At 43.9% G+C, this 13,338-nt stretch overlaps 1 protein-coding gene across 2 annotated transcripts in view; it reads right to left on the minus strand.

Moving 5' to 3' along the window:
• JAZF1 (JAZF zinc finger 1) overlaps positions 1 to 13,051 on the minus strand; it is a 205,625-nt gene extending 192,574 nt beyond the window's left edge. Inside the window, exon 1 of one of the 2 annotated variants that reach the window (XM_068935242.1) lies at positions 12,629 to 13,051. In XM_068935242.1, the coding sequence (XP_068791343.1) occupies positions 12,629 to 12,743 (115 nt within the window). In that variant the 5' untranslated portion in view covers positions 12,744 to 13,051. The remainder of the gene's footprint in view (positions 1 to 12,628) is intronic. The other variant, XM_068935243.1, reaches the window with a different exon arrangement.
• Between the last annotated feature and the right edge of the window lie 287 nt (positions 13,052 to 13,338).

A 13,338-nucleotide genomic window follows, 5' to 3' on the forward strand; every position in this document is an offset into this window, starting at 1 on the left:
ATCAGTGTTCAAGTGAGGAGATGCAAAAGCGTGGTCTCAAAATTAACTGCAGACTTGCTGCCAGAAAAGCAAAAAAGCCCTTTTTTACCAAGCCAGCTACCCATAACAACAAAGTAGAAAGTAACTGAACTCTAGTCCAAAGGAAGGCTTTTATGATCTTAGAAAGAGATCTATCCTCATGGGGAACCACTGGAAAAAAAAGTTGTTCTGCTATAACAGTAATACAACATTGTTTGTTTAGGAGAGGTGCGCAACCAACAGCCCAACTTTTAACAGATCGCACGCTGGACTCCATAATTGCCAGCGGAACTGACTCCAAACAGGACAGCTTTAAAGTTGACCTTAAGAGAAAGTCTTTTGTATTCTTGAAAGAACAGGAAGAGGATGTGTCATCGAGAATGCTTATTCCTTCACCAGGATTGCTTTAGCTTAGACAGTCAATAGCTTTCTGCTCGCACTGAAAACCAGCAGCTTGAACCCTACCCTTCAGACTGAGCATTCAGACTTCCAGTATGCTGAGCAGCAAGGCCAAGCAGAAAAATTTGCGTCGGATATGTAGAGTTATGCTTCAGAATGAAAATACGGAAGGGAGTAATCTACGTCCAAGTCACTATCTAGATCAAACTCTTTAAAAGCAACATTAAAGTGAATTAAGAAATAACACTAAGACAGGTTATCTGCAGAGGAGGGAGATTAAAACACTAAGAGGAATTTAGGTAGCTTGAAAATTAAAGTAGCTAAAATAACCTTAGAGATGAGCCAATGTGAGGAGGTTTTTTGGTCGGTGTGTACGTATACCAGAACTCTCTACTGAACAGAGCTGCCCATTAAGAGCTAAACACTGCCTGAGAAGCTCTTCCTGCATGTGCAGTGATAGATAGCTAGGGAATTTATAATCCTGCTCCTTCCACCACCACAGTCAGGGTCTAACAGACATAAAAAAGTGGCAGGGAATGACTGGACTTGAATATTCTTAGTTTAGAAAACAAGGTTAGGGGATGAACAGGAGGAAGAAAAACGTAAAGGTCTGTCTGTGTTCTACACGCCAATGCGGACAAGAGAAAAATTCTTTTAATTCCATTGTCCCCTCAATTTGTAAGTTGTTTTTTTCTAGTTATGAGAGGATGACTAATCCTACACAACTGTCTTCCCAAAATGCAGGTACCAAAAGTATTCTTTTCTTACCTCTGTATCCTTACTATCCTGTCTCAATTTGCCAGCAACAAATTAAATATGTGGGCTCTTTCTAACCACCTCTCTTCAGTTCTCAGTTTTTATCCTCACCACCTGCATCTATATAGGCTTCTGAAAGAGAAATTTAGCGGATCCTCAATTAAAATTAATATTTTAAAATTACACATGCAAAAAGACCAGCATGAATTACTGTCCCTAACTATTGATATAACAAGTCTAATGCAATGCAATGACTCCATAATAAATTTTACATTATTACACCACGTAAGTCTAACAATACTTTCTAGAAAACTGTATACTCAATTCCATGGTATGGTATTAGCCACATACAACACTAGAGGTTATAAACAAATCCTAACGTGGCTTAAACATTTATGCACACCTACTATTACAGAACATGCATTATCAAGATTACATGTCTGGACTCGATCTTGAAATCATGAGATACCAAATATCTTTAGTAGCCACTTATACCATTGCAGGCAAGACTCTACTTCCCAATACTATTTTATTTTTTTTGGCCGGGGGGGGAAGGGGAGTAAGGGAAGATTTGGTTTTCAAATGCAAATCCTACCGCTATCACATCACCCAGTACCTCTCCAGAACATTGATTAAGCTTACAAATTTATGATCATTTTTATTATATCTGTTTCAGTATTTTAAACGCATTTTAGGCCGTAAGCACAGCTCAGGCAAAGCAACAGCAGATTTACAATTTCTCCCCCTTCTCTCCTTCATAAAGATTTCAAACTTGGTGATGTGAAAACTCCTCCAGCGCTAAAATACATCAGGTAATGGCAGCTCAGAGGTAAATTTTTTTTAGAGTGATTAAAACCCAACCATTTAATATTCAAATACGAGATCGCAACCAAAAATAATGACAGAAGGTAACAGCTACAAATACCTTTTCCCTCTTTTGGTCATCCAATTACTGTCTCATACTTTAACAAACTACACTTTTTGGCTCTTGATATTTGCCCTGGCTGTTGCAACAGGTTCAGTGAGCCACTAAAACCCCTTGGCCTATAACCACGTTCATATAGGACACGAGATCATGGTGTCCAATCAGTCTTTATCTCCCCAAGATAACTGACAGCAAAGACAGGGTTATTTGCTCTGTTCTGAAGACATGCTCTTCACAATCTCACAAAAACTTCTTATTACTAAGAGGGTCATTCTGGACAGAATGGGTGAAACAAGAACAAAACATTATATGCAGATAACTAACCCTTCAGATAGCTCCCTAGGACAGAGAATAAAATTTGCATCTGCTGTTAAGCACGACTGCTGAACAAGCATGAGGACTGATATAGCTACAGTGTCTGCACTTCCCATCTACAGTAACATTCATCCAGTTCAGAATTATTTAGTGAATTTAGTGAAGATTTTCTGAGATGCAAGAAACTGCAAAATTACCAACGTTAGGACTGCATGGGAAGAGTCTGACAGCACAGCTACAAAATATCTCTAAAGCACGACAAGTACTTAAAATAAGCCTGGGAAGACAGCCTAGCACATGGAGGTATCTCACAGCCCCCCTGAAAAAGAAGTGCATACAAAAAATCCACATTACATAATATTATCTTCCCACCCTCCTCAAACCACACTACTACCTTGTCTTATATCTTCCCAGGAGTACAAAGGCTGTGACTATACACTTAAGGGCCCTAGACCATCCTAGTCCCTTTCTGGAAGGCTGTGCAACCGTGGGGTTTATTTTTATCGTCTTATAGTTCTCCTTCTCTCTCTCCAAGCGTCATGGCAATTCTAAGCAATTTTTAGCTATTTTCTTACTGTCAATGAAGCTATCAACTGTGTCCATCCTTCCACATCCATGGGACTCTCTATTTGGATGAATAACTCTAAGCTTGAGAGCTAAAGCAGCATACTCTTGTGCCTCTCTCCCCTTCTGTGCCATCAGTGCTCTGGAAGGTTTTTACCTCTCCCTGCCACCCCCAACTACACAAAGCCATCCTTTTCACACTAGCAAACTCACTTCATGAGTCAGGAAGTTCTTTTTGCAGTAAGAACAAACAAATCTATGGGGAAAAGCAGTTATCTGGGGTTTTCTTTATAACTTCACGGCATTTATTTATGTCCTTCCTCCCCGCCTCTATTCTACGTGTAGAAAGGGTTCAGAAAATGAAGACATGTAGGAAGTCCATGAAGACATAGTAGGAAGGCTCTGCTAGCATCCCAACAGCTTGCTAACAGGATAAACAGGAAGAAAAGCTCCCTGGCCCCAAACTGAAATACAGAATGGTACACGAGTGGTTTATTTTTAATTTTTACACTAGTCATTGTAGACTATTGTAGAACTATTTTATTGACACCCAAGTAGTTGTAAATAGATTCAGAGTTGCTACAATAGAAGTAAATAAAGTGTATTTTTGAAGATTCAAGGTATTTCATTCTCAAAACTGGGACCTTAACAACTGTCACAGCTAACCCAGTACAACAACCACTGATACGCGTGAGGGAGGAGACACTCCTCTACTTAGCCACAAGTTAAGGAAGCTGCAACACTTCCCCAACAGACTGCTAGAAAAACACGTAAACTTTGAGGGTCTCTCTGCAAGTTTGTCACCAAATCTACTTAGATCAATGTCAGTCCTTTGATTTGAACACCAAAGCAAACAGGAAGTAAGGGTAGATCTCAGTGACTTAGTATGCACTTTTCACCTGCAAGTAGGCAAACAGCTGAATTCTACATGAAGCCTTTAAATGAATTTTCAAAAGGTCAGTCCCATCATAAACACACACTGCTGAGTCTGACGAAGATACAAAGAATGATTACATCAAAAAGAAATGACTGAAATAGAGCTGTTTTGTTCACTGAATGCCACAGTTATCTACCACAGTATGAGGCTGAGCTCATATTCATGTACCCATGCTGATCTCAGACAGCAACGAAATTGGATCTCCTGTGTCCAAAACACAGTGTCTCCCAGTTTCTGCGTTACAGTACTATTTGGTTCTGTCTGTGCAATTAGCAGAAAGCAAGATGACAACTACATTACACGTTACTGAAGAAATAAGTGATATTCTACATCTATTTGTTTCCAGAGCATATTCAGACATGCAGCAGTTCTATTTTTATTCAATGAATATCTATTTGTCAAATTATGTTGGAAAAAATATATTTACAGAAGGAATGGAAATTTTTGCAGATTAGTCAAGTTTGACAACGTAGTCTTGGGGAAAAAAGAAAAAGGTGAGGGGGGAATCTCAGAAGCGTCCAAATATTTCCTAAATAAAAAAAATTTTGTTGGAGCAGTTTCAGAAATGTCAGCATTTCAAAATGAAAGTGCTCAACTTTTCATTAAAAAACTCTTAAAACCAAATAAGTTGGTTTATATAATATTCAGTGAAACTTTAATCATTTAAAGTCTGAAGAAATGTTTCAAATCTGATCCAAAATTAAATTCTAATCTTTTTGGTCATACAGAACTGACAAGCTCAGCTTTAAAATCCTGATCCATTTTTTTTCCACACCTTTTCCATTAAATTGAAAAATGTATTCTCTTTCTACTTGATCTTTCAAAGCAAAAGATGAAACATTAAAAAGATACAACACCTGTATTCAGGTCAATTAATTCCTTAATGAATCATGTTATCTTAAATTAAACCCCATAGTAGTAACATACTTGATTCTGGACACTTATCAGAGATACAGACAGTATCATCAGTATCTTTGGTCGAGAAATCCATTTCCATTGTTTAACATGGCACAAAATTAAGTAGGGGCCCCCTGAGCAGTCTGAGTGCAAAATGCAAAAAAAAAAAAAAAAAAGGAAAAAAAATTAAACCACATAGTAACTGTAATATTTCTTCTATTCTGCAATTCAGAATATTACTCAAACCTCTCAGAATTAAAAAAAAAAGCATAATATAACATATATTCCCCCAAAAGCATTTGCAAAAGTCTCAAAATAGAATTAGACACAGAACAGGATGAATTGGTTGTTTAATTTTAATTGTTAAATTATTCACGGAGACAGTCTCTTAGAACCAAGGACTTTTTTTTTTCGTTAAATACAGCTGATTCACCAAATCTATTCTTTAATTACCAGCATTTCAAATTGACACTAAAATCTTAGTATCTCTCTTCCTTAAAGTACATATAGTTATTTACTTGGATTTTGAGTTATCCACCCGACTTTTGAATTAATGGGTGTTTGCTAGAGACAAACAACATTAATCCTCTTAGAAAGATAGCTTATTCAAGAAAAAAAATATTATTTAAAAACCTACTACATTCGGAAGCAACAGAAAAATACAGGGAAAGCAATAGGTCTCCAGTAACACTTATTTTGCATAAAAGTACTCTGCAGCTTGACAAAAAACAGCTCTGATTACTTGTTTGCATTTGTATTACACATTAGATAGGAGGAAGGAATGATATATAAGATTGTTTCCAGACCGGACAGGTATCTTTTTCATCTGTAACACCATCACCTCTTCCCTGAATTATTTTTATTAGGCATATCCTGGTTGTCTTACATTCCACATGAAAAGATGAAATAAACAAAGAGAATTTGACTGGTAGGCACCTGATAATTTAACATTTCTCAAGAGGGCTGTAACTTAGCTACAAAAACATTTTCTCATGCCCCTGAGAGAAGACATGATAACCACTATAAATTTTCTCCCAAAGATAAGTGTGTCCTACATAAGTGAAGCATAACACAACAGCTACAAGTTACCTGATGTTTCTTCACTTCATTTCATTCTTTGACCCAGCTTTATTAAGATCCATTATTGTGTAAGATGAATAATCACTGCAAACTCCAGGTACTTAGCCCTGCAACAGGCCTGAGCCAAAGCCACTCAAGCAGGCAGAGGAAAAGATTCCAATTGACTTTGAGGCCTTCAATCTTTAGAAGTCAGAGTTAGCAACATATTACAGATGTTTGTTTTCAGACCTTTCTTCCTATGAGACATATGGCAAACTTCAAGAAACATTTTATTTAGCCCCACAATGTTAACGACAACCTCATAACAAAAACATATTTTCCTTCATAGAAGCATCAGAAATCATGTTTTATTTGTAGTTTAAAGACAATTCCATTTACCTCCATAAGATTAACAATCTAGAATTTGTAAATTGTGATAAAATGTAGTATTTTGAACATTCATATCAAAAGACAAAAGGAAATCAGACTTGGAACTGGAAAAGAACCCAAAATCCTGCTCTGCTCAAGATTATACATAGGAAAAAGAGTGCTGATACAAACTGTTTGTCAAGAAAATACTCTACTTAAGATAGAAAAACTTTCCTGAAATAGAACAGCCCTCTCACACACCAACTTGCAAAGGGAATAAGCAACATCCTTGGAACGTATAACCTTCCACATCACTGTAAGGAGCATCTTCTATAAATAACAAAAACTACCACTGTGTAAAAGTACCGGACAGAGAATGAATGTAAGATAAGTACAGTCGCAATCAGGTTTCTCTTTTTGCTTTCCATGAACAATAATTACTACTATTGCTGAAGTACATACACATCATTGTTTGCCTATTTTGCAAGGTCATAGGTTCCTGACGTTGCACGGCATAGCAACTAAGTACAGGCATGTCCTCCAATTTCCAAATACTGAACAAAGCACCCAACATACCTAGTTGCCATGTCGCCTTCAGTACAAAAGCACCTCAGAGTAAGATCTACCACCTCTTTGAAACAATGAGCCTCCAAATTAGTCAAAACGTTACAGAACTATTACATGACACCAATCACTTAAGAGTACATTCATACTCTTCCGAACAGCTGAAGTTAACAAAATCTTTCAGAGATGCGTAAGTTTGCTTGGCCTTCCAAAAATGCTGTTTGTAGCCTCTTGTTATCATCACTAACAACATATGTAAAACAAGCATTAAAAGATCCAACTCCTAATATACTGCCTTTTTATGTTTGTTTTACGTAATACACTGTGAGCTCAGGTACAGAAGCTGCCATTTGTGTCATATTGCACTCGATCCAACCAACGTATTGGTGTATGTTTAGGCGACAGGGGAGAATGGAGGGAAGCAAACATTTTAGCAATACCAAAAGCCATTTCTGTTTGTGCTCTTAACTGCCTTTTAATTCAACACCTTTTACTACAAAAGTGAGGAGACAGTCTAACCTTTATTGGCATTTCTGAGAAAATACTGAAAGGACTACCTTTAAGCAAGCTATATACATTCAGTTGATGTATTATTAAACTACTCCAACTCTCTTGCTGCAGAATAAACACCCTTGACTGCCTAACATTAAATAAAAATTTAAGTTGTTGCAAGTAGCAGATACCGAAGTTATCAGCAGACACTGAATTCTGAAGCCTCTTTCCCCTCCACAGGGACTGAACTTTCCAGATGGTAGTTCTTTCATATACCAGTTTTGGGCCTTTCTTTTGTGACTATTTCTTTTTGGAACTTTTTTTTTTTTTTAATCCTGAAAATCCTTACTTAGGAAAACAGCTGTCTCTGCTCCCACAGCAAGCACTGTTCTGTTGCTGGTTCCATCCTAACGTTTGATAGTCAGTCAACTTTGATGAAAAGTCTCATGGCTCTGACAGCAAAGACTACCACACAAATGCTTCATTGGAAGTATTCAACAAAAGGATTTCTTATAAAGTTATGATGAATGTTCTCCTACGGTAGATCATTTTCATTTATGTGATTATTGCATAAACAGATGGTCTTTTCTTCAAACTCTTCTAATGACTCCAGTGTAAAACAATTAACAAATTCTACCTCCACTAAGGTAAGAGCATCTTCAGTTTTGATTTTCTGTATCTCTTCCTATCCACCCTTCTACCTTTTCAGGCCAACCACACCGTATATGTTCAGACACCTCCATTTCATTGACATCATTTCCTCAATGCTTGCCCAGCCTCAGGAGAAGCAGAACTGTTCAGATAAGCAATACATGTATACAGGTGTGCACAGCATGTTAGCATTTACCATGAACGAAGTGAACATTTAGTGGCTCATACAAGCAACAACCTCATCTGCACACAAGGTACACAATACCCTCTTAACTAGAAATACAAATCAAAAACTTTAAAAAAAGTAGTTAAAATCTGGTTTAAAAATTCTGCTCAAATATTCTCTCTTCAGTATCAGAGCAAGCATTACACTGGAATGGAGCTTTAAGGAGCTGTTTACATCCACCCTATGAGATGGAGTTCAGCTATGGACAGAAAAAAGAAACAAAGCATACGGTCCTGGATTCTTACAACCAGCTGAAAATGCCCCAGAAGATGAGCTATACTGAAGCAGACTTAAATTTAATTCTGGAAACGCTTTGTGGAACCAAAAGTTCTGTTCAGAACATTACATCCTTACCACATGGTTCTACTTTTGATGGACAGGACAGCAGAAATGCAACAAAACTTAACGTGTTGCCACAGCGGGACACTTAGCAGTTAGATTTTTTTTTTTTCCTCTCCTCCTCATGCTCTTTGGGGAATTAACTGGATTAAGTCCATTCCAATCTATGATGTGAATCAGGGAAACAGCAGCAAGTTAGGCCTTCTCTCACACTAGAGAAGTCAAAAGTGAACCGGGCTACCTGCAATTGTACAGAACAACCAAAATGTTAGAGGCAGGGAGATAGCCTAACGAGGCAGACTAAAAGCCCTGCTTCTTGGCACATATGCAGAGAAGATGACAGCACTTCAGGTTGCTTGGACCTAGCAGCATACTGGTAGCAAAAGCCCAGAAGGAAGCATAACAAAAACTTCTAATCAACAGTCTAAAATCAATGCCAACTATAAGGCACTGAAAACGTGAACAAAGTCTATCTGATACTCAGTACTGCTACAGAGTTGGAGTTCCTCCTGAAGGACACGGTCTAATTGCAGAGGACGCAGGCAGGGCCTTTTGGCAGACCTAAGAGCGCTATTCCTGATTTTGCATAACTATTCAGAAGTCTTCAATACATAAATGCAAAAATCAGAAAGCAGGTGATATGCCGAGATGGGCACGTAGCACCCTCTCTTGAGTTGAATAGTTCATCCAGCCAACGCACCATTTCTTGAGTTGAACAGTTCATCCAGCCAACACAACTCTCCCAGATTATCTGCACTGAGAGTTTCTTCAAGCAACTGGTAACTTATCAAGTAGTCACTAAGACATAGGAAAAAAAACCAGTATACACTGAATTATTTCACTACCATATCATTATTCATGAATGCAAAGTTACAAATAAGGAAAGCAGCTACAGAACCCCTCAGAAACAAAATATATTCTGTCCCCAGAACGGCACGACATTGTTTCCTTATGCTAAGTTGTGCTTTATTTGTACAGGTGACGAAAAAGATCCCTTGATGATTATTTTTTCCCTTTTTTCAGAGAGGGAGACAATACCGCTCTGAAAAATGATCAAATTCTTAACATCCACATCGGTGGAGTACTGATAAACAACTCACCCTGTGGAACCAGGTGCTCCATCTCATTGCAGCAACATGGACTGAGCAACGAGAGCCCATGTCATAAAGGTCTCCCCACTCAGAGGTGCTTGCAGCATCACGTTCACTTTACCTGTACTATAATACCGCATCTGCCTAGCGGTTGCCCACTTCAGTTTAAATCAATAACTGAAAATAAACAAATCCAAGTTGCTTTATTCTTACAGCACACAAGAAACCTCCTAAACAACGTTTCATACAACACGTTACTCTTTATTCTGTATGCCAAAAACTACAATTAATTTTTAGCATGACAAATTCTGATTCCTGTTTCTGGACCTGTATGACAGAAGACATCAGACTGTTCGTATCAGACATACTGAGAAAGCAATTTCAACGTAAGATCCTATTTTCAGCTGTTTATTCCTTTGTTTCAAAGCTGCTTTTGACAGATTAAACACTTTTCGGCAGAATTCATATTTGGTGAGTTTTCATAGATTCTGAACCTCCATGAGCCCTCAGTGTTCTTAGTCATATGTAGCAAATTGCACAGCTGAGGCCTTGATGGAAGAACTGTGATCCACACTCAATGTAAGAGGTGCCAGCTCCACACTAATTTGTCAAGTGTTTCATAGAGGTGAATAAAATGACAGACAGACATCATGTATATACACACAACTGGATCCAGTTTAACCCCGCCATCACTCTGAGGTCACACGTTAAAGATGAAGCAGAAACAATCTGACACCATTTTCCAAAGTGTGAATGAAAGTATTTGCATGCGTAACATCACACGTGTGGTTTCAGTTCTGTGTAGGGCTAACATTGGCAAATGACATATTCAATTAAATGTATGTGCATGTACTGAATCTATGACACTTCCTTAACTTTGAGGGAGAAAAAAAGTAGCAAAGATGGTCTGTAGTATTAAATATGCAATTATTGAGACACTACAGTAATACATAAGGTCTCTTTCTTTCTGTGGGTAAATTTGAGAACTACTGATCACTGAAAGAGCAGACCACATGGGCTGGACTGTATCTCTCTTGACACTCTGTGGGCTGTGACACCTAGTGGAGTGATAACCCATTTAAGGGATATACACAAGACACCTTATTAAGCTTCATTTAAGGAAGCTACTTCTCCAAGTTTTTTCTGTTGTAAAGCGATACATGGCACTGGAGAAGCTAAGAATGTGAGATTCAAAAACAAAACAAAAAAACCCCTTATTATCACAACCATAGACTTGCACCATGTCAAGTCATAAATTACATAGCTTTGTGGTATGTGGTTTTGTTAATCCATACTAGACAGCAGGATAATTATGAGAACCATATCTTTCATCTTGCTGACCTATAATACTATATTAATGTAATGTTACACTTGCAATTTAAACTTCAGTTAGTTTTTCAGGTGTTCAGGCCTGCCTATTAAAACATAATTAAACTGAAAAGTGCACTAGTTTCATCATTTTGTAGCCGCACATTATTTCCTTATACTTTTACCAAAACCTAGGCATCTACAATCAACAAGTACTTACAACTTCTGCATTCCCCCCCCCCCCCCCCCCGACTTTAAACTCGGTCTGCCTCGAAGAATTATCTTTGGAAGCTCATTTTTCCTGAAAGGCTAAACACGGCGTTTTATTAGCAAAAACTAGAAGCCGAGACGTTTCAGAAGGGCGGCTGCCTCGAAAAGTCAACGCAACACACCTGCCGAGGCAGAAAAAGCAGAGGTATGTGGCAGGAGCTCAGTAACTGCGTAACACCCCGCTCGGGACCGAGGGAAAACGGGATGCTTTCTCAGGATCCGGCGTTATAACCCGAGCGCCGGCCGGGGAGCCCTTCCACGCCGGCACGTTTCAGGCCTAACCCGGCGCGGCGGCAGGCGGCGGGGGAAAGTTGGCGTTAACGGCCAGCCGCGAGCCGCGCCGCCCCCTCAGCGCCGCCGGGCGGCCCCTGCGCACGCTCCCGCCCGCCGCCCATGAGGCGGCCTCCCCGGGAAGGCACTGACGAGTCATCGCCCCGCCGCCCGCCCGCAGGCCCTGCGGGGCACGGTCCCCGCCCCCGCTCCCCTCGCAGGACGGATTTCCGAGGAGACCGCGGGACGGCGGCATCCGCCGCCGCCGCCGCTGGGACGCGTCGGGAGCGCGCGTTTCGCAGCACGGTGCCGGGGGGGGGAAGCGGGCAGGCGGGCGCCTACAGGTGATGATCCAACTCGGCGCTGCCCAGCCCGGACACGGGCGCCGAGGCCTGGCCTGAGCTACGCGGCAAACGGCAGCGAGCGCGGGAGCGCAGCCCGGCCCCCTCCGCCCCCGGGGACTGCACCAGCGGCGCGGGGCGCTGGCCCCGCCGCCTGGCCGCCCTCCCTCCCGCCCGCCGCCGGGCCCTCCCTCCACGCCCACCGCGCCGCCAGCCCCGGCCTCCCTCACAACGCGCCTCCGCCGAGAGGCGCCTCCCGCGCAGCCAGGCTGCGGCGGCCGGTGCGGACGGAGAGCGACCCATCCTCCCCACCACACCTAGCAACAGCGCTGACAGGACGCAGCGGCGGCGGCGGCAGGAGGAGGAGGAAGCGGAATGGCTGCCGCGGCGGCGGCTCCCTCCCCGGAGCCCTGACAGCCAGAGCCGGGGCGGAAGCAGCAGGCGGCGTGCTGTGCCCGTCCTCCTCCTCCCTCCTCCGCCACCACCACCTCCTCCTCCGGGTTTCTGCACTCCCTCCTGCCAATGCAAACTAACTCCCCCTCGCAATGGCCAGGCGGCTGCACGCGTCCCCCACACCCACCCATGCAGCCGCCGCGGCACCACACGCCGCCTCCCCCAGGAGCGCTCCACGTCGCCCGCAGGACCCCTCCTGCCACTCCTGGCCTGCCTGCCTCCCCGCCGGCGGCCGCCGCCGCCCTCCGGCTCCCGCTGCACCTTGTGCCCCTCACCGCCGCCGCCGCACACGCGGCCCCCACACCCCCCCCCGCCCGCGCCGCCGCGGGGCGCCCCCGCCGCCCGCCCTGCCCTGCCCTGCCCCTGCGCCGGCGGGGCACTCACCGATGTGGTTGTCCTCGATGTGCTCGATGAGCTCTGCCAGCGTTGGGAAGTGCAGCCCGCAGCCCCCGAACCTGCAGGCGTTGGAGAAGAAGGAGGCGGCGGCGATGCCTGTCATGGTGTTACATTGAGATCCCCCTGCGGTGCCTGCTCTGCCAGGGCCGGCGGCGGCAGGGCGGAGAGAGGCGGGGGAAGGGGGGAACGGGACAGAGCGAGAGATGGGGAGAGAGAGAGCGAGAGGGTGGGGGTGGGGAGGAGGAGGAGGTGGCGGCCGCGGCGGCGGCGGCGGCAGCAGCAGCAGCGTCGGGAGCGGCGGAGGGGAGGGACGGGCTGGGTGGGGGGAGATGAGGCAGCCGCAGCTGGGAGGAGGGACCAGCGCGGCTCTGTAACAGCTGTGCTACCCCGGCGGCGGCCGCCGGCAGCGGGAGGAGCAGGGCACCCGGGCCACGCTCCCCGCCCTCGCCCGGCGGCGGCGGGGGACAGCCGCATCGCCGGCGGCGCGGCCGCCGAAACCGGCTCGCCGGGCGGGGAGGGGGCGGCGGGGAGCGGCCCGCCGCTAACTTTCGCGGCCGGTCTGCCGCGCGCGGCCCCGGCCCCGGCGGCGGGACGGTTACAGCGGCCGTTAGGGAGCCCGAGCGGGCTGCGGCTGGGGCGCCGCCGGGGGAGGGGGCAACTCGGGCGGGAAGGTGGCGGCGACCCGCCCCTAGGAGGCT

The sequence above is a fragment of the Struthio camelus genome, chromosome 2, assembly GCF_040807025.1.
Source record: "Struthio camelus isolate bStrCam1 chromosome 2, bStrCam1.hap1, whole genome shotgun sequence".
NCBI classification, from domain to species: domain Eukaryota; kingdom Metazoa; phylum Chordata; class Aves; order Struthioniformes; family Struthionidae; genus Struthio; species Struthio camelus.